Here is a 26,857-nt window from a genome sequence, read left to right on the forward strand (position 1 = left end):
CGTGATCATCCGCAGAGGCATGCATGTCCGCAGGCAGGATTTTTGAGCTGTTCAAAAATCTGAATGCGAATGACATCTGCCTTACATACTCCATATATACTCAATTCATACACAATACATACTCACTCTATGCGCTGTATATCTGCCGTTAACCGTTGATATCCGCAACTGACGGGGATTTGCGGCTTGGCAGCAGACCGGGACAGTGTGCAAAACAGATATATGAGGTCTGTTAGAAAAGTATCCGACCTTTTTATTTTTTTCAAAAACTATATGGATTTGAATCATGTGCGCTTGCATCAGACAAGCTTGAACCTTCGTGCGCATGCATGAGTTTTTTCACGCCTGTCGGTTGCGTCATTTGCCTGTGGGCAGGCTTTGAGTGAGCACTGGTCCACCCCCCTCGTCGGATTTTTATTGTTTAGGAATGGCGGAGCGACTGCCGCTTTGTTCCATGAAAATTTTTTCAGAAACTCTGCCAGACAGCCAGATGGAAACCATTTGGAAGATTCAGATGGCTTTCGGTGAAGATTCTATCGGTATCACACAGATTAAGGACCATTAAAACTGGATTAAAAACAGCCCATGGCGGCGGAGGGCACACCACGCCCCGACCGGCCATCGACAGGCTGGAACGAGCAGATCACTTCCAAATTTAAGGCTCTGTTGATGCAGGACATCGTGTGACTAGCAGAGAAGTTTCAGAAGAGGTCGGGATCAGCACTTTATCGGCACATTCCACTGTTAAAGGATATGTCATTCAAAGCGCATATTAAACAAATATGTAGGACTGCTTTTTTGCATTTATGCAATATCTCTAAAATCAGAAAGGTCTTGTCTCAGAGTGATGCTGAAAAACTAATTCATGCATTTATTTCCTCTAGGCTGGACTATTGTAATTCATTATTATTGTTATGTGGGCCGCTGAAGAGGAGGTACTGCTGGCCCACCACCACCAGTCGGCGCCCTGCTTGGAGTGCGGGCTTCAAGCATGAGAGGGCGCCAGAGCTATTGGAAGTGACAGCTGTCACCTGTCAACCTCACCAGCTGTCTCTCATTAACCTCCTTACAAGAAGCGGATCACAACTCCACCTCCTCGCCGAGAAATCATCTACCACAAAGGTAATTTCTCTGCTGACTTATCGATTGTCTAAACTTTGTTCTGTGTGCAGCCGCATTCCTGTGGTGATCCAGAAGAGGGACCAACAGGAGCTGCACGAGAGAAACGTATCTGGAGGTGGAGGTTTTCCCTCCCAGAGACTTTGAGTGTAAAGGTTGCTGGGTGTGAGGACTCACACTCACCTCCTTCTGTTTCTTCTTTGCCAGCAGTACCAGGGCCGACAACGGAGGACAGAGACCACCTGGGGATTCAGGACTTGGCGGCTCCGGTGTTCTTCAGGCCGTTGGTGGTGGAAGCGGTGTGGGCCCCGGCTCCTCGTTCATCAGAGGTCTCCTATCTTCGAGCCTGCCCACTGTCCCCTTGTATACAATTGGCACCTGTTATTTCTGTTTGTATTCCGTTGTGTACTTTCGCAACATTAAATTGTTACTCCTTTTCTTATCCATTGTCCGTTCACTTGCGCCCCCTGTTGTGGGTCCGTGTTACGACACCTTCCCAACAGGATTTCTCGGCCATTCGTCATGGATCCCGAGGGGCGTCAACCACAGCTTGAACAGCCAATGGGAGAACAAGGAGCGCAGGCGGCAGCAGGAGGCGTGGTAAGTGATCTGCAGCACATCCTTACTGCTTTCACTGCTCAGTTACAGCTGGTAACCGAGCAAAATGCAGTCCTCAATCGGAGGATGGAGGCTCTCACCGCCAGAGTGGAAGCACGCGAGTCAAGCGTCGCTGCAGTGTCTCCTCCTGCTGGCCCGGTGCCTGATAGAGATGTTCCACTGGCCGTTCAACTACCCCCCCCACCGTCCCCTGAAGCTTACATAAGTCCTCCCGAACCGTACGGAGGCTGTGTAGAAACGTGCGCAGACTTCCTAATGCAGTGTTCGCTCGTTTTTGCACAGCGTCCAGTTATGTACGCATCAGACGCCACCCGGGTGGCTTATGTAATTAATCTGCTTCGAGGTGAGGCACGCGCTTCGGCTACAGCGCTCTGGGAACAGGATTCATGGCTTCTGTCATCATACGCTGGGTTTATACGGGAATTCAAACAAGTGTTTGATCATCCCAACAGAGGCGAGACTGCCTCGACCGTGCTGCTGTCACTGAGACAGGGGCGTCGGAGCGCAGCTGAGTACGCTGTCGACTTCCGCATCGTGGCTGCGAGGTCTGGCTGGAACGACGTTGCGCTCCGCGCTGCCTTCATAAGCGGACTGTCTCCAGTACTGAAGGAGCATTTACTGGCTAAAGATGAACCGCAGGATTTCGACGGGCTTGTTAATCTGATTATACGATTAGACAACCGCTTAAATAAACACCGTCGGGAGCAGGCCGGAGGGCGTGGCCGGGCACAAGCCGTCCCTCTCTCTTCCGGGTCAGAAAGGGTGACATCGTCCCCACGCTCCGTTGCCAGTGGGCTCCGTGTGGCAACAGCTCCCCCTGCTGACGAAGCTATGGACACGAGCAGGGCCAAAGTAAGATCTGATGTCAGACAAAGGAGGCTGGCCCGCGGGGAGTGTTTTTACTGTGGCTCATGTGAGCATTTGTTAAAAGACTGCCCCAAACGGTCAAACACCAACGCCCGCCCTTAGAAACTGGGCTAAGGGTGGGCCATAACATGTACACGGGGAAACCCCGCAAATCAGCACGAATCCCAGTGATAATCCTAAGTGGGGATTTAACCCTTCACGCCCCAGCACTGGTGGACACGGGGTCCGAAGGGAATCTGTTGGATAGCAGATGGGCAAAGGAAGTGGGGCTCCCTCTAGTGGCTCTGCCTTCGCCTTTGAAGGTACGGGCACTAGATGGCACCCTACTCCCGTTGATTACACACCGGACCCAGCCCGTGACTCTGGTTGTGTCTGGGAATCACCGGGAGGAGATCGTGTTTTACGTGACACCTTCTACCTCCCGAGTGATTTTGGGTTTTCCTTGGATGGTTAAGCACAATCCCCGGATCGATTGGCCGCCTGGGGCAGTGGTGCAGTGGAGCGAAACCTGCCACCGGGAGTGTTTAGGATCCTCGGTTCCTCCCGGGTTCACGGCTAAGGAGGAGGTTAAGAGCCCCCCCAATCTGACGGCGGTGCCAGGGGTGTACCATGATCTAGCTGACGTCTTCAGCAAAGATCTGGCACTCACTCTTCCACCGCACCGACCGTACGATTGTGCCATTGATTTGATCCCGGACGTTGAGTACCCGTCCAGTAGACTGTACAACCTCTCACGCCCGGAACGCGAATCAATGGAGACCTACATCCGGGACTCCTTGGCTGCCGGGTTGATCCGGAACTCCACCTCCCCGATGGGTGCTGGTTTCTTTTTTGTGGGCAAGAAGGACGGCGGACTCCGTCCATGCATTGATTACAGGGGGTTGAACGAGATCACGGTTCGCAATCGATACCCATTGCCCCTCTTGGATTCAGTGTTCACACCCCTGCATGGAGCCCGAATATTCACCAAACTTGATCTTAGGAATGCGTATCACCTAGTTCGGATCCGGAAGGGAGACGAATGGAAGACGGCATTTAACACCCCTTTAGGTCATTTTGAGTACCTGGTCATGCCGTTTGGTCTCACCAACGCGCCCGCGACGTTCCAAGCATTGGTTAACGACGTCTTGCGGGACTTCCTGCATCGGTTTGTCTTCGTATATCTGGATGATATACTCATCTTTTCCCCGGACCCTGAGACCCATGTACGGCATGTACGTCAGGTCCTTCAGCGGTTGTTGGAAAACCGGTTGTTTGTGAAGGGCGAGAAGTGTGAGTTCCATCGCACTTCTTTGTCCTTCCTGGGGTTTATCATCTCCTCCAACTCCGTCGCCCCGGATCCGGCCAAGGTTGCGGCGGTGAGGGATTGGCCCCAACCAAAGAGCCGTAGGAAGCTGCAACAGTTCCTCGGCTTTGCAAACTTCTACAGGAGGTTCATTAAGGGCTACAGTCAGGTTGTTAGCCCCCTGACCGCCCTGACCTCCACTAAAGTCCCCTTCACCTGGTCGGACCGGTGCGAGGCCGCATTTCAGGAGTTGAAACGCCGGTTTTCGTCTGCGCCAGTTCTGGTGCAGCCTGATCCTACTCGCCAGTTTGTAGTGGAGGTGGACGCCTCAGACTCAGGAATAGGAGCCGTCCTGTCCCAGAGCGGGGAGTCCGGTAAGGTTCTCCATCCTTGTGCCTACTTTTCCCGCAGGTTGACCCCCGCAGAGCGGAATTATGACGTGGGCAATCGAGAACTCCTCGCGGTGAAGGAGGCTCTGGAGGAGTGGAGACACCTGTTGGAGGGAGCTACGGAGCCTTTCACGGTTTTCACAGACCACCAGAACCTGGAGTACATCCGGACCGCCAAGCGGCTGAACCCCAGGCAAGCCCGCTGGTCCCTGTTCTTCGCTCACTTCGACTTCCGGATCACCTACCGCCCCGGGACTAGGAATCAACGATCAGATGCACTGTCCTGGGTGCACGAAGAGGAGGCCAAGGCCAAGTTGTCGGACCCCATCGATACCATCCTTCCCGAGTCCACTGTCGTGGCCACCCTCACCTGGGACGTAGAGGAGACCGTCCGGGAGGCCCAGGCAAGGAACCCGGATCCGGGAGACGGTCCAAAGAACAAGCTTTACGTCCCACCAGAGGCCAGGGCTGCCGTCTTGGACTTCTGTCACGGCTCCAAGCTCTCCTGTCATCCTGGAGTGCGTAGGACCGTGGCAGTAGTCCAGCAGCGCTTCTGGTGGGCGTCACTGGAAGCCGACGTCCGGGACTACGTCCAGGCCTGCACCACCTGTGCCAGGGGCAAGGCGGACCATCACAAGACCAGGGGTCTCCTCCAACCCCTGCCTGTGCCTCATCGCCCCTGGTCCCACATTGGCCTGGACTTCGTCACGGGCCTCCCGCCGTCCCAGGGCAACACCGCCATACTGACGATAGTGGACCGGTTCTCCAAGGCGGCCCACTTCGTGGCCCTCCCGAAGCTCCCGACGGCCCAGGAGACAGCAGACCTCCTGGTACACCACGTCGTGCGTCTGCATGGGATACCATCGGACATCGTCTCGGATTGTGGTCCCCAGTTCTCCTCGCAGGTCTGGAGGAGTTTTTGTAAGGAGCTGGGGGCCACCGTACGTCTCTCGTCCGGGTATCACCCACAGACGAACGGCCAGGCAGAGCGGGCGAACCAGGACCTAGAACAGGCCCTTCGCTGTGTCACCTCTGCGCATCCGGCGGCCTGGAGCAACCATCTGGCCTGGATCGAGTACGCGCACAACAGCCAAGTGTCTTCCGCCACCGGCCTCTCCCCTTTCGAGGCGTGTCTGGGCTACCAGCCCCCATTATTCCGACTTGTGGAGGGAGAGGTCGGGGTACCCTCGGTCCAGGCCCACCTACGGAGGTGCCGCCGGGTGTGGCGAACCGCCCGTTCTGCCCTGTTGTGGGCCCGGACGAGGGCCAAGACCCATGCAGACCGCCGGCGTTCCCCGGCCCCTGCATACCAACCTGGGCAGGAGGTGTGGTTATCCACCAAAGACATCCCGCTTCAGGTGACATCTCAGAAACTGAAGGACCGTTTCATTGGGCCGTTCCCTATCGCCAAGATCCTCAGTCCGGCCGCAGTGAAGCTGACACTCCCGGCTTCACTGCGGATCCATCCCATTTTTCATGTCTCTAGGCTTAAACCATGCCACACCTCACCACTCTGCACCCCTGGACCCGAGCCACCTCCTGCCCGAATCATCGACGGGGAGCCGGCATGGACTGTTCGTCGGCTCCTGGACGTCCGTCGGATGGGCCGGGGTTTTCAGTACTTGGTGGACTGGGAGGGTTATGGACCCGAAGAACGCTCCTGGGTGAAACGGAGCTTCATCCTGGACCCGGCCCTTCTGGTCGATTTCTACCGCCGACACCCGGACAAGCCTGGTCGGGCGCCAGGAGGCGCCCGTTGAGGGGGGGGTCCTGTTATGTGGGCCGCTGAAGAGGAGGTACTGCTGGCCCACCACCACCAGTCGGCGCCCTGCTTGGAGTGCGGGCTTCAAGCATGAGAGGGCGCCAGAGCTATTGGAAGTGACAGCTGTCACCTGTCAACCTCACCAGCTGTCTCTCATTAACCTCCTTACAAGAAGCGGATCACAACTCCACCTCCTCGCCGAGAATCATCTACCACAAAGGTAATTTCTCTGCTGACTTATCGATTGTCTAAACTTTGTTCTGTGTGCAGCCGCATTCCTGTGGTGATCCAGAAGAGGGACCAACAGGAGCTGCACGAGAGAAACGTATCTGGAGGTGGAGGTTTTCCCTCCCAGAGACTTTGAGTGTAAAGGTTGCTGGGTGTGAGGACTCACAGTCACCTCCTTCTGTTTCTTCTTTGCCAGCAGTACCAGGGCCGACAACGGAGGACAGAGACCACCTGGGGATTCAGGACTTGGCGGCTCCGGTGTTCTTCAGGCCGTTGGTGGTGGAAGCGGTGTGGGCCCCGGCTCCTCGTTCATCAGAGGTCTCCTATCTTCGAGCCTGCCCACTGTCCCCTTGTATACAATTGGCACCTGTTATTTCTGTTTGTATTCCGTTGTGTACTTTCGCAACATTAAATTGTTACTCCTTTTCTTATCCATTGTCCGTTCACTTGCGCCCCCTGTTGTGGGTCCGTGTTACGACACCTTCCCAACAATTATCAGGTTGTCCTAAAAGTTGCCTAAAAAGGCTTCAGTTAATTCAAAATGCTGCAGCTAGAGTACTGATGGGGACTAGAAGGAGAGAGCATATCTCACCCATATTGGCCTCTCTTCATTGGCTTCCTGTTAATCCTAGAATAGAATTTAAAATTCTTCTTCTTACTTATAAGGTTTTGAATAATCAGGTCCCATCTTATCTTAGGGACCTCGTAGTACCATATCACCCCAATAGAGCGCTTCGCTCTCAGACTGCAGGCTTACTTGTAGTTCCTAGGGTTTGTAAGAGTAGAATGGGAGGCAGAGCCTTCAGCTTTCAGGCTCCTCTCCTGTGGAACCAGCTCCCAATTCAGATCAGGGAGACAGACACCCTCTCTACTTTTAAGATTAGGCTTAAAACTTTCCTTTTTGCTAAAGCTTATAGTTAGGGCTGGATCAGGTGACCCTGAACCATCCCTTAGTTATGCTGCTATAGACGTAGACTGCTGGGGGGGTTCCCATGATGCACTGTTTCTTTCTCTTTTTGCTCTGTATGCACCACTCTGCATTTAATCATTAGTGATCGATCTCTGCTCCAATCCACGGCATGTCTTTTTCCTGGTTCTCTCCCTCAGCCCCAACCAGTCCCAGCAGAAGACTGCCCCTCCCTGAAGGGAGTTTTTCCTTCCCACTGTAGCCAAGTCCTTGCTCACAGGGGGTCGTTTTGACCGTTGGGGTTTTACATAATTATTGTATGGCCTTGCCTTACAATATAAAGCGCCTTGGGGCAACTGTTTGTTGTGATTTGGCGCTATATAAAAAAAATTGATTGCTTGATTGATTGATTAAAGGAGATTTTGTAATGAAAGACGTGCGGACGGATTCGCGCGTCGGGAGGCAGCCACTCATGGCGCTGGACAAACAACACCTCCGTGTTGGAAGTCTCACAGGACAAGTTGGAACATGCCCAGCTGTTAAACAATTTCTCAGATACTCACTCGAATGAAAAGCCACCGAAAGCCGTCTGAATCTTATGAATGGTTTCCAACACGGAGGTGTTTTTTGTTGAGCGTTTTTTTTTGTTGTTGAGCGCGTCGAAATCCTCCGCACGTCTTTCATTACAAAATCTCCTGTAACAGTGGAATGTGCCGCAAAAGTGTTATGTCCAGCTCTCTTGCCATTTCTGTGGTAGTCACACGAAGTCCCGGATCAACACAGCGTTCAGTTTAGAAATGATCTGGTCGTTCCAGCCTGTCGATGGCCGCTCAGTGCGCCGTGCGCCCTCCGCCACTGTGGGCTGTCTTTAAAAAGGTTTTAACACTCCTTAATCCGTGTGACGCCGACAGAATCTTCACCGAAATCCATCTGAATCTTTCGAATGGTTTCCAACTGGCTGTCTCTAACAGTTTCTGAAAAAAATTTCATGGAGCAAAGCGGCAGCCTCTCAGCCATTTTCCTGACAATAAAAATCCGATGAGGGGGGTGGACCAGTCCTCACTCAAAGCCTGCCCACAGGCGAATGACGTAACCGACAGGCGTGAAAAAACTCATGCATGCGCACGAAGGTTCAAGCTTGTCTGATGCAATCACATGTGATTCAAATCCATATAGTTTTTGAAAAAAATAAAAAGGTCAGATAGTTTTCTCACAGACCTCGTATATCGTGCCTATCACGTCCACATCACAAACTAAAATATGTTGTAGCAACTGCATACAGATTGGCCACGAATAAAGCGTTTTTATTACATCTGCTTTGCAACTGATTTGCGGACAATCTGTGAATGCATAACAAACACGTCACGTAAACCCAAAGTATTATATGAGGCAGAAAGTGACATACCTGCCAGTCAGTGCCTGTCCGGCTGTGTAAATCCACAAAGACGTAATAGCTGCTGCAATCCAGGACTTTTATTTAACACCAACAAAAGGAAGAGTTGCTGTTTATCCACAACTCACTCAAAAAAAAAAAAAAAAAACACCATCTCACCCCCCCCCCCCCCCCCCCCCCCCGCTCCCCAAACTCATGAACAGTTAACCCTCGCATGACAAAATGAACATTAACTCTGTGATCAACTTGTCCAAGTCCAGCAAATGCTCCAGAGCCTGTATTGTTGGTGTGAATAGTGATGCCGACGGCCCGAGTGCGCTTCTTTTATGACTGCAATGCAGATAATGTGCACATGCAATGCGTGTGCGATGCATTCATAATACACCCGCAATACTGCCGTGATAATCTCAATGTGTCGGATCAGTTTCCTCACTACATGCGTTATATAACCGTGATTGTTCATCATATATTCGCTATATATTATTAATATTTCCGTAATTCATACTGGGACATTTGTCATTTTCTCTGTGCATTCAAAATGCCATCAATAAAATGCACCTGTGTTCTTCGCCTGCCCATACCATAACCCCACCGCCACCATGGGCCACTCAATCCACAACATTGACATCAGAAAACCGCTCACCCACACGACGCCACACACGCTGTCTGCCATCTTCCCTGGACAGTGTGAACCGGGATTCATCCGTGAAGAGAACACCTCTCCAACGTGCCAAACGCCAGCGAATGTGAGCATTTGCCCACTCAAGTCGGTTACGACGACAAATTGGAGTCAGGTCGAGACCCCAATGAGGACGACAAGCATGCAGATGAGCTTCCCTGAGACGGTTTCTGACAGTTTGTGCAGAAATTCTTTGGTTATGCAAACCGATTGTTTCAGCAACTGTCCGAGTGGCTGTTCTCAGACGATCGTGGAGGTGAACATGCTGGATGTGGAGGTCCTGGGCTGGTGTGGTTACACGTGGTCTGCGGTTGTGAGGCTGGTTGGATGTACTGCCAAATTCTCTGAAACGCCTTTGGAGACGGCTTATGGTAGAGAAACGAACATTCAATACACGAGCAACAGCTCTGGTTGACATTCCTGCTGTCAGCATGCCAATTGCACGCTCCCTCAAATCTTGCGACATCTGTGGCATTGTGCTGTGTGATAAAACTGCACCTTTCAGAGTGGCCTTTTATTGTGGACAGTTTAAGGCACACCTGTGCACTAATCATGGTGTCTAATCAGCATCTTGATATGGCACACCTGTGAGGTGGGATGGATTATCTCAGCAAAGGAGAAGTGCTCACTATCACAGATTTAGACTGGTTTGTGAACAATATTTGAGGGAAATGGTGATATTGTGTATGTGGAAAAAGTTTTAGATCTTTGAGTTCATCTCATAGAAAATGGGAGCAAAACCAAAAGTGTTGCGTTTATATTTTTGTTGAGTGTACATAGAAGATTTACTGCCCCCCTGATAGAATGGTGTGTGAGTCCAGAATGTAATTAGAAATATCAATTGTTCAGTGTTGCTAACCAGTATCCCTAATTTCTCCAAAAATATTCACCCTATCAACTTTCTGTTTTTGCAGCATTCATCTCTGACCCAAAATAGAATAAACATACAAACGGCAAATGTCAGCTCTCCACATTTTTTCCATGATCGAAGTAATACACATGCACGCACGCATACACACACGCAGGTGCCGCTTCGCTATTATAATATAGATAATCTAATTAATGCATTTACTCTGGTTTCACCTCCTGTTTCTTCAACTCTTCCAGGTAGCGCTTGTTGCCTTTGGGTTACATCTCATTTTCACAGGAACAAACATATGATTTTTGGATCTCACACTTTTTTGATCTCACACATTTCTGATCATTAAGCTTTTTCAACCAAAAAAAAGTTAGCTGACTTAAAGTTTTCTAATTTGCCCACTAATGGTTTTCAAAGTTAGCCGAAAAGCTAATCAGCGAATGAAAATGTTAGCTGTGCTAATTAGCTATGACATGATTAGTTGAACTGTACCTACCACTGCGTACTGTATATTTGTACCCAATAGAATGGGTGAAGTTAATCAAAGACAGCATGATGTTATGGGAAAGAGTAGTATAAGCTAGGCTTAGAAAACAGGTGAAGCTCTGTGAGCAGCAACATGGTTTCATGCTGAGAAAGAGCACTACAGATGCAATGTTTGCTCTGAGAAAACTGATGGAATAGTATAGAGAAGGTGAGAAGGAGTTATCCTGTGTGTTTGTGTATTTAGGGAAAGCTTATGACAGGGTGCCAAGAGAAGAGTTGTGCTATTGCATGACAAAGTCTGGAGTGGCAGAGACGTATGTGAGAGTGTGCAGGACATGTACAAGAATAGTGTGACAACAGTGAGATGTACAGTAGGAAGGACAGATTCATTTAAGGTGGAGGTGGGATTACACCAAGGATCAGCTCTGAGTCCTTTCTTGTTCGCAATGGTGATAGACAGGTTGACTGACGAGATCAGACAGGAATCTCCATGGACTATGTTTGTAAATGACATTGTGATTTGCAGTGAGAGTAGAGAGCAGGTTGAGTCCAGCCTGGAAAGGTGGAGATATGCTCTGGAGAGAAGGGATATGAAAGTTAGTAGGAGCAAGACAGAGTACATATGTGTGAATGAGATGGAGCCCAGTGGAAAAGTGCGGTTATAAGCAGTAGAAGTGGTGAAAGTAGATGAGTTTAAGTACTTGGGGTTAACTGTCCAAAGTAATGGAGAATATGGTAGAGAGGTGAAGAAGAGAGTGCAGGCAGGGTAGAGTGGGTGGAAAAAGGTGGCAGGAGTGATTTGTGATGGAAGAATATCCAGTAGGGAGTAAAGGGGAAATTTTACAAGACAGTGACTACGTTTACATGCAGCCAATAACCCTTTCATAACCGGAATATTAGCAATAACCCGGTTGCGCACGGCCATGTAAACACCCGCAAAAACCCGAATATGCTCATATTCTGGTTTTAAAAACCCAAATAAGACCCCTGGGTTACTCCTTTTCTAACCCGAATATCAGGTCATATAAACGCTTATCGGGATATCCCCATAGAAAGGAACATTATTTTGTGTTCTGTGCATGTCCTATCCGCAAGGAATCTTGGTCTTTTGAGTACTGCAACAACTTGTATGCGGTGTGCGCAACCCCCCGGACACCACAGAAGCAGAGATAAACATGCGCATTGTGTTCTGCGTCCTTATCAGGCAGGCTGGTCGCGGCACTGGTCGGCATCACCGCAATTGCTCTGCCTCCAATGCGCTTACTGAGTCTGCGGGCTCGGTAAACGCCGCAGCGGGCCACTCACACTGCCCCCCTCTCTGCTGTGTGGTAGCTGTACCAACTGTGGCAACAGTTCCAGAGACTACGCTCGCTGTTTTGATGCGGAGGCAGCCCGCAAGGATAGATTTCTTGCGGAAAAAATCTACAGCGCCGCAGGGTCTCGGTATACCGCAGCCACAGAGCTCCGTGGCCATGACTTGGATTCTTTGCGGGTCCCGCATCCATACACCCGGAGGCAGTGAGCGAAGGGACAGCACGTGCATTGTGTTCTGCGTGTGTCTATTTATAATCTTCTTGCCCAGAAGAAAAAAGAGAGTGTTTACACAGGAGAGAAAAGTGAGAAAATGCTAATGCCTGTTTGAGAAAAGTGTATAAAGTGTGTAGTGAGGGGTTTTACACGAAGCAGGATTACATGAAGCCGAATTTGCACAAATGCCAGACCAAATCAAGCACCAGTGGAAGACGTGCGTCGCTGTTTAGATGGGGATATTCCAAATGATACCAATGACCATGTATACAGGAGTAACTCTGTCTGCTTAAGCATGTAAACGGGTTATTCCTAATGATTCAGAAACCGGAATATTGACCTTAACCCGAATATTAACGGCATGTAAACGTAGTCAGTAGCGAGACCAGATGTTGTACGGCTTAGAGATGGTGGCACTAACAAAAAGACAGGATCTGAAGATGTTGCGATGGGAGTGACGAGAATGGACAGGATTAGGAATGAACATATCAGAGGGACAGCTCAGGTGGGACGGTTCGGAAGCAAATCCAGAGAGGCGAGTGTTGTGAAAGTGTAGGTACATGGACCCACAACAGGGGGCGCAATGAACGGACAATGGAGAAAAGTAAGAACAAGTTTTACTGTTGTGAAAATAGCACAACTGATACAACAATTAGCAATTTGGAGATGTAAGCCGAAATCTGCTGGTGTCTTGTGGGCAGGCCCGAAGGTAGGAGACGTCCGTCCTAGTTGAACCGGAACCACCCAGATCTCCTCTGCCACCGAAACCCAGAAGTACTGGAACCGCCAAGTCCCGAATTCCCAGGTGGCCACTGCCTCCGCTCGTCGGATCCGGTACTGCTGGCGGGAAAGAACACAAACACACAGGGTGGGATGCGACCGCACCCGGTAGATGAGAGGGGCAAAGCCGCCTCCACCTCTTGTCACACTGAAGCAGGAAAGGTGAGTACTTATCTGAACACAGATATATGTTGCAGAGGTGATTACCTGAAACTCAAGGTGATATCTCGGCACTGAGGTGGAGACGCTGTCCTGCTGATATACCTCCGTACTGAGTGAAGTCAGCTGTGTCCAGTAATGGGTGACAGCTGTCACCCTGGCTGCTCTCATCAGGCGGCGGCGCCCTCTGGTGCCTGGAGCCCGCACTCCAGGCAGGGCGCCCTCTGGTGGTGATGGGCCAGCAGTACCTCCTCTTCAGCGGCCCACACACAACAGGCGAGACTGGGATGGTTTAGACATGTGCAGAGGAGATAACCAGGGTATATAGGGAGAAGGATCCGGAGGATGGCGCCACAAGGGAGGAGGAGAAGGAGGCCAAAGAGGAGGTTTATGGATGCAGAAAGGGAGGTTAAGCAGGTAGTTGGTGTGACAGAGGAAGATACAGAGGACAGGGTGAGATAGAAACAAATGATCTGCTGTTGCAACCCTTAACGGAACCAGCCGAAAGAAGAAGAAGAAGAAGAAAACATTGAGTGGCACAAGTCAGCACTGACAAAACTCTGCTGCAGACTTTCCCTCTTTTTCAAAGAGTCTCAAGCTAATAACAGTACAACACCTTATCAAGAGTAATGAAACATACAGTGGTGCTGTTCATATAAGAAGATCCATCGTACCTTCACTGTAATCCCATAATGGTGAAAATTGCCAGTTAGACGTTCTTGAGTCAAAGTTTCCATAAAGTCACCAGAGAACGTTGCAAACATTCTGCTTAGATAGGCATCTACACAGAAAATGAAATAGTTAATTTAACACCACATGCAGTTAACAGTCTGTTTTGTTCTGACAATCACAGTACATTTAGGAGTGTCTTAATGTGTATGTATATACAGTACATACCCTGGCAGAATTTTAGATTTTTTTTGGCCATTTTTCAAAGAATATGAATGATTAACACAAAAACTTTTTTTTTCACTCGTGGTTAGGGGTTATGTGAAGCCATTTATTGTCAAACAACTGTGTTTACTCTTTTTACCCAAGGCCAACATATGCCCATCGGGTACTGCAAAGACCTGGCGTCCGGTCATCCGTCTGTCTGTGTACAGCATAAGTCCAGTTCTATTACTGCCACAGTCTTCAAATTTGCAGGGAACATTCTTGGGACATAGACCATGAACACGTTCAAAGATGGCTAACCTTGATGTATTTTAAGAGGTTTAAAAAGTCACATTCTGTTATCTGATCCGTTTCACCCTTGAGTGAGGCGGGTGGCAGCCAGTTAGAATAGGGCTGCACTATGATGTCAGTTGCTGGTTTCTTCAAAACCACTTTTGTGTGTGTTTATATACGTTTCTCATATATTGTGTAAAAGCTAGCGAGACGTAAGAATTTCTGAAACCGAAAACGCTGTTTTTGGAACCTATTAACACCTCTGAACTTATGTACTATAAGGCATTTTACAGAGGTTAGCATGGTGACCTCCATGGGGTGGGAGCTGGCGGGGGGGGGGGGGGGTCCTTGGGGGTGTCCTGCTGGCTGTGTTGGGGGAGTTTCGGGTGATGGGGGGGTCTTGTGTGCTTCCTGGCTTGGCGGTTTTGGTCCCGCCTCTTGTCTGGGGCCGGATTCCGCCCTGTTCGGGATCAATGGTCCCTGCCTGGGCTTTGGGTTCGGTTGTGCTGGTCCCTTCACCCATCGTCCCCACCACCGCTTGCTCCTCCCTTTTGGGGCCATTGCCCGGGTGGTGTGGTTCTGGGGTGCTACCTTTTGTGGGCCTATGCCAGCACCCCGTGTGACTCCCCTGGTGTGTAGGGTTGCGTCCTGTGTCACCGTGAGGGGTGGGCGGTTTGGGGGTGTGTTCTGGCGCCGCTCCCCTGATGGTTTGTCGGGCTGACCCGGTGACTCTGGTGGGTGCCCTTCCTGGCCCCTATGCCCTTCTACTGTCCCTTTTCTCCTTACTTCTCCTGGGGCCCTGCATCCTGGACCCATTTCTGTCTGTTGCGTGCGGTTGGCCGTATGGCTCCTGACATGCCAGAGTGGTCCACGTCATATGGTAAGGTTCTGTACTTTTATTTTGGCCCAACACATCAGCAACAGTAGTGATTGGTCTTTGTGTGTGAATGGTTAGGTGTTTGTGGCCGTTACCACAAACTCTGGTGCAGGCCCGGCGCCAGAAAAAAAAATATTAAGGGGGCGATGAGTTTATCACAGGGGGCGGGGTCGCCCCCCCCCCCCCCCAAAAAAAAGTGCGCACCGGAGGGGACGTGCCTCTGAGCGTGCGTAATGAAATGGGTGCGCTCCTAGAAAGCTCGTGTATTTAGGCTACACCATTGTAAGAGACTGACTGAGTAAGAGTAAAGAGTGATGACAGTATTTTTTTAATTATTATTTGAACGTATAGACCCTCGGTCAAGTGATCTCCTGCATACCACAAAACCAAACCAACAACTGATCTGAGAAACGACACGAGACAGCAGATTAACCCCACATACAGCCCTCCATCACAAGTGCAAACACAGTGCAATTGGGCATGACAGTCACACAACGTGTCAAAGATAAACCTTTCATGTAGATATACAGTGGTCCCTCATTTATCGCGGGAGTTATGTTCTAAAAATAGCCCGCAATAGGCGAAATCCGCAAAGTAGACAACATTATTTTTTACAATTATTATAGACGTTTTAAGGCTGTAAAACCCCTCACTATACACACTTTATAAACTTTTCTCAAACAGGCATTAACATTTTCTCACTTTTCTCTCATGTGTAAACACTCTCAAAGTTCAAACCTTAGTAGAAAAATAAGACCAACCTGTTTTCAGGCCCAAACATTTGTTTGAGAAATAAAAACAGAACGTTTTCCTATAAATAATTATGATGGCTTTTAGAACTAACGAATTTAATTTTAACGATCAACCTACGAGGTTGGACACATAAGAAATTATTAATAGTGACTGACCGGTATTTCACAGTTCCTCTGATCGTGCCTCTTCATCCTGGCACCGCGCCACTGTCGCGCCTTTTTCCACTCACACCTCGCTGCAGGTGTCTTTTTCCGAGTGAAGAACACAGTTATGGGTAGTTGTTGGCGCTCTTTTTTCTTCTGGGTGAGAAGATTCTTATAAACTTTCTTTCTTTTTTATTTTTATTTTTGATAACTCTCACATCCGAGGTTGATGACGTGAGGGGGCATCACCCCCAAACGCCCCCTCGTGGCACCGGGTCCGCTCTGGTGTCCTAGATTAGGGTATGGATGCTCACTAACTAGAAACAGACTGTTGCTGTCTCTGCCTGTTCGTGTGTGGTTGTTTGTCCTGCTATGTTGTACGGTTGGGGTCCCGTCTCCTTGGTGTCTCACTTTTCATAACTTCACACTTGTTGTTGTCGCAACTTGTCTTTCGCTCTTATGTCTTCATGGATGGGGGTCGGCCCTTCCTGATAGAAGTTGTCTGTTGGCTTTGAGTAGGATGTTGTAGGCTGATCGGGAATGGCGGATGGGGGCCTTATTATATTTTTTATATATTTTTTATTTTGGCGTGACATTTCTTGCTTGTGTGTGAGAGCATGAGATTGATGCTGAAAGTGTGACTGTCATGTCAGACATGTGAGAGTTGGCAACCCTGCTATGACTCTGAAACCATAAACACCAATGCAGCATTGGATGGAAGATGCAAGGGTCTGTCAGGAGCCCAGAAACTCACTGACTTTTTGTACACACACACACACACTGATTACAATAAACAGATCACAGGTGAGGATGGTTACCGTTTATGGCCATTCAAACATATTTGTGTCAACTTGTGTGCGTGTTAAAATCACCAGGGTATCCAAACTTTTGATCAGTCATTTGGTCAGTTTCCATGGTCCTTATGATTTAAAAAGAGTAAACACAGTTGTCTGACAATAAATGGCTTCACACAACCACTAATCATGAGTGAAAAAAAAAGTTTTGTGTTATCATTCATATTATCTGAAAAATGTTAATATAAAATCAAAAGTTCTGCCAGTGTATGTAAACAAATATATATATATATATATATATATATATATATATATATATATATATGTGTGTGTGTGTGTGTGTGTAGTGTGTCTGGCCCACAGAGCCCTCAGTCCGTGAGAAATGTTATTTCAACCTCGTGTGCTGACAATAAAGATTTGCCCTTGACAGACTTTGCTCTACTGACATCCAGTGGTACTTTGGCGTACACACAGAAAATGTATTGAAGAATAGAAACATTTAACATTCACTGAATAAATAAATGAATCACCTTTTAAAATGTGAAATAAACTGTAATGCAGTCTTTAAGGAAATAAATAAAGACTAAGCACATTAATAATAAAAATAAAAATAATAATAAGAGGTGGGACCAATTTACCATCAAGTAATGAATCAGCAAGTCTCAAGTCATAATGACCACCAACTGTTAGCAAGCTGACTTGAGACTTGACTTGGGACTTGCAGATTGATGACTTGACAGTGACTTTGTCCCACCTCTGATAATAATAATAATAATAATAATAATAATAATTTATTGTCATTATACATATACATACAACAAAATTTGTCCTCTGTATTTAACCCATCCTAATTACAGTTAGACATAATTTAACTATCTAATCAGGTAATTTAGTAATCCATTACCTGAAGTTAGGTTCAGGGGCATCGCAATGTTCTCAGCTGGGGTCCTTGACATAAGCAGTTCACCAGACACCAGTACAGTTAACAGCTGCAGCCCCATACATGTACCCCAGATGGGGAAGTAGTCCCTTGCATCATTGGCCTGAAACACAGAATTTTCGTGATACTCAATATTAGGTCAAAAACTCATACAGTAAAGTATGTTACACAAAGAGTGTCATGATTTGCCCTGCTTCGTCTGTGATCATTATGATTTTCTGTCAGTTTGTCTTTATTGAGTTCTTTTGTCTGTTTTTTTAATCATCTGTTTATTTTGATTTGTCACAGCTGCATGTTTTCTGTTAATCACACTTCACCCACATCTTGAGTTTCATTCTGGTTTAGTTCAGTCTTTGATCCACTGTCTTTGATTTTTGTTCAGCATTGCTTTTGTTACAGCTTGTTTTCTGTTCATCACACTTCTGCCACATGCTGAGTTCTGTTCTTGGTTAGTTTAGTTTTGATCCACTGTTTTTGATTGTTTATGATTGCTTATGTCACTAGATTGATTTGTCAGGTTTATCACATTAGTCTTCGGTTGTATTATTTATGTCAGTTCTGTTCTAGTTTCAGTCCTTTGATTTTCTTGATGCCTGCTTTTCTATTTTTGGTCTAGTATGAATCTTTTCTTGTCAAGGGTTCATGCATCCTTTGTTCATTAGTTCCTCTCTGTCTTGTTATTTTAGTATTGCTAGTTCATGATTATTAGCCATGTCCATGTTGTCTACACTCCCCATCTCTGTTCTCATTTAGTCACACCTAGTTTGATTTGTATCACTTTCCCTCTGATCACTGCACTCTCTTGTCCTGCACCTGCACTTCCTTATCTCTGTTGGCCACACCCTGTTTTGTCTGTCATCTTGTCACTGCACTTTCTTGCCTCAGTGTCTCATCTTTGTTTGTCCACACCATGCCAGTTCACCACACCTGTGTCACATCACTGCTAATTATTTTCTGTGTATTTACACCCTTTGAGTTGTGTGTTCTGTGCTTGTTCATTGATGTTCTGTCTTTGTTCCAGCTCATGTATCCTAGTTCCTAGCCAGAGTTCTTTGTTGCTGACCGTGCCTGTTTTTCTTGACCTTGCCTTTGTCTCAGGCCTTGTGACCCTGTTTGCCGTGCTTAAACCTCAGTCTGTGTTTTTGACAACGCCCTTGCTTTACACCTGCCTGTACCTTCACCTCGCTGACTGCCTTTTTGTGTATCAGACCCACTGCCTGAATTTTCGATAAAGCCTTTTATATCCTGCCACCTGCTTGTGAGTCTGCATTGTGCCTCCTACCACCTGCTGTGTCCAGCTTCTCTGAGAAGCATGACAAAGAGGGAATAAAATTTTATATTACCAGTGAAGGTCTTGCCTTCACAAAGATGTATATACTTAAAGTTACAGAAGGATAATTGACATTTATTGCATATATCATTTTGAAGAAGTGCTGTAAGAGTGTGTGGATTCATGAGTAAAAGTGAGTTTACTTTCAACTTCCCTACTCTTAAAAACAAAGCCACATTTGACAGGCATAGGGTTTTTTTTGTAATCATCTGTTAAAAATGGCAATAACTGTCATAAATAATAGTTCAAAAGTCTCTTCTTATCTACACATTGCACATAACGCTTCCTGTAAATTAAGTTGTGTGTCGAGGGTACAGTATGTGTGGCTTATTGGCATAATGCAAAATTAAGAGTAACTGAAACATTAATATAACTGTGGTGCAAACAGCACCATCTAACATTTTTTTAATGCTGCAAAGCAAAACAATGAAGTCTTACAATATGAAAACATACAAAAGGATAAAACATCAAATTTAATGTAATTTCATAATTGTACAACCTGTTTTGTTTTTTGTTTGTTTTTTTGTTTTTTTGAAAATCTCAATGGTAGAGGTCTCACGGGAAGGCCAAACGTTCACATCACTTCCTTTGAAACTATAAAAATCATGTTTTGTTGCACTAACCTCTAGAGCTAGTTGGTAAAAGATCTTTGCCACCTTGGCAAAGTCTGATGTCTGAAGGTTTACTGCTCCCCCAATGAGGAGCAGCCTACACACCAAAGAAAGAACAGTGACAGTTTGATGACTGATAAATACAACATTTAGAATATCAATTTAAAATACCAACACGATATTTGGTCATTTTAACTCAAACACCATTGACTGGATTGATTATAGTCACACAACTCACCCATTTATAGACTGGAAGATTGTCTTATATTCAGCAGTGCTGAGATCCAATCTGTGAGAAAAAAAAATTAAGCTTCTTTATGACATTTATTTGTTTGAAAAGAAGCACCAAATAGCAGAAATGGAACAACTTCCAATTTTAAGATATGCAAGTCTGTCAGATATTATAACCCACAGACTCATGAACATAATATTGATAATAATAATGAAAAAAAAAACTCCAGACTATATTTATGTGATTTACGTGACATAAAGCAACAGAGTGCACTCTAACATACCTGATAGGCATCACTCTGCTCCCTCCAGACTCAGTATACTTCACATAGGAAGAAGGGATGTATGTTTTCCCATATGGTTTCATCACTTCATCTGAAATTATCTGAGTCAAAATGCCTGAGAGAGAGAGAGATTGAGAAGTGCAGTGGCTTCAGGGTTTTTGCTTGTTTTTTGGATTATTTTGTCTGTTCAGTTTAGTGGATTATACACAAATTCTGTTGAGTCTTTTAAATCCAAATTTGGTGGGCACACCTAACCAAAAAGGTAGCTTTGATAACCATGAGAGCTAACTGAAAAGTTATCTTTTTAAACGCTAAACCGATAAACTGTCTAAAAAATTATCGGAAGCTACAGATAACCGATATCTTTAAATTTTGTCTCCTTTAACTTTTGCAGCTGCAGCAGCTCACACTGTGTTTCTGCTCAAAAGACACCATCACGTGCATGAACCGTCGAACCGGGATAGTGCACACCTGCCGGTTGGCGCAATGTTTCGTGGTGCGCTAATTCGAACTGTTTCGCACTGTATCGCCGTAATTCAACCAAAATTGCACTATGTGTGAAGGGGCCCTAAATTGCGGTCAGGTGGTCCTCAGATTGCACATGGACAGCTGTCGGATAGGTGTCCCATCTCGACGGCGCCCGGAGAGTTTTGAACATGTGCATCACATTCAGGGCTGCCGGCCGATTTTGACCAACTGTGTGGATCCGCAGATGGCTGTTAGAATGTTTTGGAACTGAACTCCAACACTTTTCGTATGCGGACCGATTCGTCATTCTGACGCCATTTCTGCATGATTCTGGCTATGTGTGACAGCAGCACTAACCCGTTTCCAGAGGCTGTATAAGGGCTGCAGTCTTATGTGCTTCACAGAGACGTGGTTGGATGAACATGTATCTGACTCTTTAATCAACGTGGATGGCTTCACACTCGTCCGCGCGGACAGGACGCTGGCGGACAGTGGAAAAAAGAGAGGTGGGGGCTCGCCATTTATGTGAATGAGAGATGGTGCAGCGCAACTCATATTCACGTGAAAGACCAGATCTGCTTCTCTTACGTGGAGCTACTCGCGGTGAGCATGAGGCCGTACTATCTCCCATGGGACTTTGGAAGTGTGATTACGCTCTGCGCGTATATTCCTCCCTCTGCGGACACTGCCACTGCCTGTGAGCGGATTCACAGTACAGTCACGCGGCTGCAGACGCAACACCCACGCGTGCTCCTCCTCATCACCGGGGACTTTAATCACGCCTCCCTCTCTGCCACCCTCCCCACGTTCACCCAATATGTGATGTGTAAAACCAGGGACAATAGGATACTGGACCTCTTTTACACCAATGTGGAGGGCGCCTACAACTCCATCCCCCTCCCCCCGCTGGGACGGTCTGATCACAATCTTGTCTATCTGCTCCCCCAATACACACCCAGGGTGAGAAGACAGCCAGTGCAGAAAAGGTCAGTGAAGCTCTGGACTGAAGAGGCCACTGAGAGGCTGAGGGACTGTTTCAGAACTACAGACAAGAGCATGTTTCAAAACTCTTATGGTGAAGACATCAACAGCCTGACCCAGTGTGTCACTGACTACATGAACTTCTGTGTGGAGAGCACTGTGCCTACCCGGAGGGTACAGTGCTTTCCCAACAACCACCCCTGGGTGATCCCCAAGCTGAAGGTCCTGATGAACCAGAAGAAGAGGACTTTCAACTCGGGAGACAGAGAGGAGCAGCGTAGGGTCCAACAGGAGCTCCAGTGGAAGATCCGTGCAGCCAAGAAGGTGTATGGAGGGAAGATGGAGGAGCAGCTGGCCCAGAACAACATCAGAGACGTGTGGAGATGCCTCAAGACCGCCTCAGGATTTGGGCAGGGTGCCAGCAGGACTGCAGATGGGGATTCTCAGTTTGCAGAGGAGCTAAACAGCTACTTTAACCATTTTGGCTCCTCCACGCCTGCCCCCCTGCCTGCTCCCGGCCCTCCGCATGTCTCCAGCAGCCAGCCCTCCAGTCCACCTGACCCCCACCTTCTAGCCCCTGGTCACCACCACTGCACTCCGGACCTCGTCCCTCCTCCCCCACGACTGTATTCAGCACCAGCCCACCTCAGCTCACACCTCAGCTCCCCCCTCCCCCTCCCCCCCTCACTGTAACTCCAACCGAGGTGAGAGGTCAGCTCCTGCTGCTGAAGCAGAGGAAAGCAGCAAGACCTAATGGGATCTCCCCAAGACTGCTGAGGACCTGTGCAGATGAGCTCTGTGAGGTCCTCAGCCACAACTTCAACATGAGCCTCAGCCTGGGGGTGGTCCCCACCCTGTGGAAGACCCCCTGTGTGGTCCCGGTTCCCAAAATGCAGCACGCCAAGGAACTGGCCCACTACAGACCAGTTGTCCTGACCTCCCACCTCATGAAGACCATGGAACGGCTTGTCCTGTCTCACCTCCGCACCGTGGTGAGCGACACCCTGGACCCACTGCAGTTCGCCTACAGGCCCAACATCGGCTACTGCAGTGAGTGCTCACCCACCTGGAGACCGGCGGGAGCGCTGTGAGAGTCATGTTCTTTGATTTCTCCAGCGCTTTCAACACCATCAGACCGGCGCTGCTGCGAGTGTGTTTTATTTGAGTTGGGGCTACATATATTTATTAGATGGAAATCCTACACATAACTGAAGTGAGTTAATCCAAAGAGCCCTTTTTTGAGTGTACCAGAAAGCGCAAAGCTTCAGACATGTCCAGAGCAAGTGTAACAGAGCGACTGGATCCCATCCACATTGATCACAAGCGGGGTCCATGTTAGCATTAGAAAGGCTTACTTTATACCAGTGTAGATGGTGTACAATTTTGAACTGAATAACTGTATGTCTAATGGCCCAGTCACGCGGCGTTTAACGAAGGGCAGCGAAGCCCAAATGAAACAAGAAATTTGGACTTTCGTTGGCATCGTTTAACCTTTGCACAGCTTCGTTCCTGCAGCTGGCGCTTCATCAGGATTTTTAAACTGCTGAAAAATCTGAATGAATGCCGCCGAAAACCTCAATTCATTTGTATTTCGTTTTGCTGTCGTTCTTGACTGGTAGAGAAGCTTGAATCTTCGACTGGACTGGGTTGCTTGACGCGAGGACGTTTCGCTTCAAATCGCAGAAGCTTCCTCACCTAAAATTCTTGCTCTGGTGGTCTGACTTCTGTCTTGACTCTTGTAGAGAAGAATAATCAAGAAGTCACAAAAGCTGGAGTTTTAAACCTAACCAGACCCCTCCTACCGAGAGGCAGACTGCTATAGGCTGGTGACTAAACAATAGCTCTAATTAGCACCTATTGTGCTCTAGTTAACACCCTCCTAATGATAGGGCAGCTGTCCCTCTCCTGATGGCTCCCTTGACGACTCTGCTGATGACATGAATGACTCATTACCAAGAACAAAAGACTGAAACTGCTTTGACCTGAGTACCCCATTGTAAACAGGGGATAAAGCGTGTCTCAGACCCCCTCCCCGGTTAAGGCTAGGTTTCAAACATTTCACAAAGAATGCCTCCTTGACCCCTCTCTCAAACCATTTCTTCTCTCTGGCTAATATTTTAACTTCCTTGTCCTCAAACGTGTGGTTAGTGTCTTTAAGGTGGAGATGAACAGCAGACTGAGGTCCACTGGCGCCCTCTCTGCGGTGCTGGTATAGCCTTTTGTGTAAAGGTTGCTTAGTCTCACCTATGTAGTGTTCGTTACAGTTTTCCTGACATCTGATAGAATACACTACATTGCTCTGTTTGTAACTAGGGATCCTGTCCTTAGGGTGAACTAATTTCTGTCTGAAGGTGTTAACCGGTTTAAAGTAAACTGGGATTTTGTGCTGTCTGAAGATCCTCTGTAGTTTTTCCCCTACTCCTGCTAAATAAGGGAGAGACACTCCTCTTCTTCTTGTCTCCGTCTCCTGTCTATCTGGTCTCTTTGTTCTCTGGGACTTCTGCACTTTGTCCAGGGACCATCGTTTGGGTTTTTTTTAATCTTTTGCTTAGTTTTATGTAACGTTAGCGTTTGGTTTGACTTTGTTCAACCAGCTGAATATTTTCAGACAGTACAGAAGCCGGTTTGTGAGCACTTTTGTGGAGGAGAGATGCAGCTGCAGCTCCTCCGCAGTGGTGCAGGTGTGTTGTGTGGGGCTTCTGGCTGCATGTGATGTGGCGAGTGCTGCCCCGGTCATGCCATAGCGCTGGTCAGCCAGGAAGAATTTGTCGGCCTGCTCCGCCAGCGCACGGCAGTCCATGATCGCATGCACCAGAGGAGAGAATTGCACAAAAAGTCTGGCCGGAGCTGCAGCATTCTGTCCATGAACTCTGAAGGGCTTACTGTCCTCCAGCCTGTGCAGAGAGAAAAGCCTGCTCTTGCTTTCAGCATCTGACAGCTCAAACGTTTTGAGGATGTGATCCTTGATCACTGCGTATTTTTTCGCAGCAAAAATTAGGCATCTTATGAATGTTGAAAAAGTGCTTCAGTTTTTTTTAATTGGAGCAAGACGGAGCACGCAGCGTGTCATCAGAGTCTGAACCACACAGTGAGGAGACTGATGATGTTGATGATCCCTCTTTTGTTCTGGACGAGGAGCCAGAGCAGGTGGATCCACCGACGTGCGCACAGATCTCCACAGTGGATCAGATCGTATGCTTGTTTGCAGCTGAGCTCCGTCCCCGTGCCGAGTCCTGCAGAGATACAGACACACACTGCCCCAGCAGTGGCTCCAGGTACGTTTCGTTTAAAGCGTCGAGATCAACGTTAGCTTCTGTCTCATTCTGTTCCTCTTTTGTTCCTTTTGCGCTCTTGGTTCGCAGGCTATTCTGTGATAAAGCTCGTCCGTCCACCTTTTCTCAACGATTTGTGACTTTTTCACTTATTTCCCTTCGTTCAGGAATCATCGTATGCCGTGTGACTGGGCCCTACTGTTAAGTGTCTTCTGTGATTAGTTCATTCAAATCTGTCTATCATTTGTTTTTGAGGAGGTCTAGTGGTAACAAGCTATGAGTACAGTATTTCATGTATTATGCTTATAGTTCGCTTCCTAACTAGTTTACAATGAAAAACTGAGTTTAACAGACAAGTTGGAGGACATAAGGGAAAACATTCTGTGTTTGAGAATACAAAATTCCAAAGCTGTAGATATCTATAAAAAGGTGATTAAGGAATATGATATTTTTGTGCCAACTGTTCAAAGGAGGTAAGATTGCCATCAATATACAAATCAGACAGTGAGATCATACCTCTTCTGGACCATCTACACTCAAAAAACTGATGCATTGGATGAACTCAATTCAATTACATGCAGGATTTCCATCTAATAAATATATGTACCCCCAACACACATCCATGCAAGATAATTTAATTTAGTTGGGACTACATGTATTCATTATATGGAAATCCTGGCCATAATTGAACTGAGTTCATCCAATGAGTCATTTGTTTGTGTGATACACTCAGAAAACTGACTCATTGGATAAGATTCCACCTAATAAATATATGTAGTCCCAACTCAATTAAATTACATTATCTTGTATGGATGTGCTTTATTTGAGTTGGGCCAAATCCTCCATCTCGAAGGGTGCTGTTGAAAGTTCTAATGTGTATAATGATTGATAGAAATTTTGAAAATGTGTTAATTTTGAGGCTGTTTGTACACTTTTTGACACCAAAATTAAGTCTCTATCTGTAACGGTTCTTGAGGTACAGTCTATTTGTAGTTTTACATACACTCAAGGACGGCAATTTGGTTTGTGTCCTATTACGTTAAAAATATTGCAGTTAAGGCCCAGAAATGTATTGAAGTTGAATATAAACTTGTGTATTGTGGACATTTTAGCACCAAAAGAATGGCTGTAGCTCTTACAGTTTTTGAGATACAGCACATAAGCCATCTACACTTGGCTAAAAATGGTGAAATTGTTAAGCTGAAACCAAGTAACTGTTCTGAAATGTTCATTTAAAGAATGTAATAATAATATTCTTAGTGCTTGTCAGCTGCACTAACTTTTTTAATGACACAGATGTAATCACACACTAATTTTACAGTAAAACCAATGAAGCATGATAATAATAAAAGTTCAGGTGAAATCAATATTGTGTACATCATGACACTTGAAATTTTACTTGTTCAAATTTCAGTCTCATCATCCTGGTTATCTTTGAGTTGGCCTGCATTTGTACACCCTGTACCTCTGCAGTTGCCACATGCTGCTGAGCAATCTAAGTTAAGTTTGCGACATGTTCATCGCAATGTACTACAGTCAGTACTGCAGTTACATCTCACAGCATGCAGAAGAGAATCTGGTGCTGCTTGCAAGTCAGTCATGATTGGGACAACCTGACTATCAGAAACTTTCCATCCCCATTCTTGCAATGGCATGTTGTCACCTTCATCTTCACCTTTTCAAACTCTCACACTATGAAACTTGGCAGCTGCCGAAGTGGGTGGCAAACACTGTGGCTGCACAAGTTGTCTTTGTTGCAACCTTATCACAAAAGCGCCTGTATCTGAGAGAATTGAGGCTTTCTCCAGGTTGTCCACACAGCAGTGGTGTCACCAGTGTGCCCTGGTTGTGCATTGACATCCACTCTATTATACATATGAGTAACTTCTCTATTCATATTCCAGTGAAATATTGACTCAAAAAGATTATTATTACCTTCTTTAGATGA

General features: G+C 47.1%; 1 protein-coding gene and 1 long non-coding RNA gene across 3 annotated transcripts in view; one reads left to right on the plus strand and one right to left on the minus strand.

Annotated features, from left to right (window-relative positions):
* The window catches only part of LOC117510759 (gamma-glutamyl hydrolase), a 38,060-nt gene that overhangs the window by 5,810 nt on the left and 5,393 nt on the right, over positions 1–26,857 (minus strand). For both annotated transcript variants that reach the window (XM_034170601.1, XM_034170600.1), the window contains exons 2-6: positions 20,189–20,303; positions 19,912–19,962; positions 19,686–19,770; positions 17,697–17,835; positions 13,733–13,839 (exon numbers count right to left, since the gene is read on the minus strand). In XM_034170601.1, the coding sequence (XP_034026492.1) occupies positions 13,733–13,839; positions 17,697–17,835; positions 19,686–19,770; positions 19,912–19,962; positions 20,189–20,303 (497 nt within the window). The remainder of the gene's footprint in view (positions 1–13,732; positions 13,840–17,696; positions 17,836–19,685; positions 19,771–19,911; positions 19,963–20,188; positions 20,304–26,857) is intronic.
* On the plus strand, positions 18,865–23,543 carry LOC117510763. Its single transcript, XR_004560810.1, has 3 exons — positions 18,865–19,024; positions 20,064–20,066; positions 23,532–23,543. It is a non-coding gene; the product is annotated as an uncharacterized LOC117510763 (long non-coding RNA).

The sequence above is a fragment of the Thalassophryne amazonica genome, chromosome 5 (genome assembly GCF_902500255.1).
Source record: "Thalassophryne amazonica chromosome 5, fThaAma1.1, whole genome shotgun sequence".
Lineage (NCBI taxonomy): Eukaryota > Metazoa > Chordata > Actinopteri > Batrachoidiformes > Batrachoididae > Thalassophryne > Thalassophryne amazonica.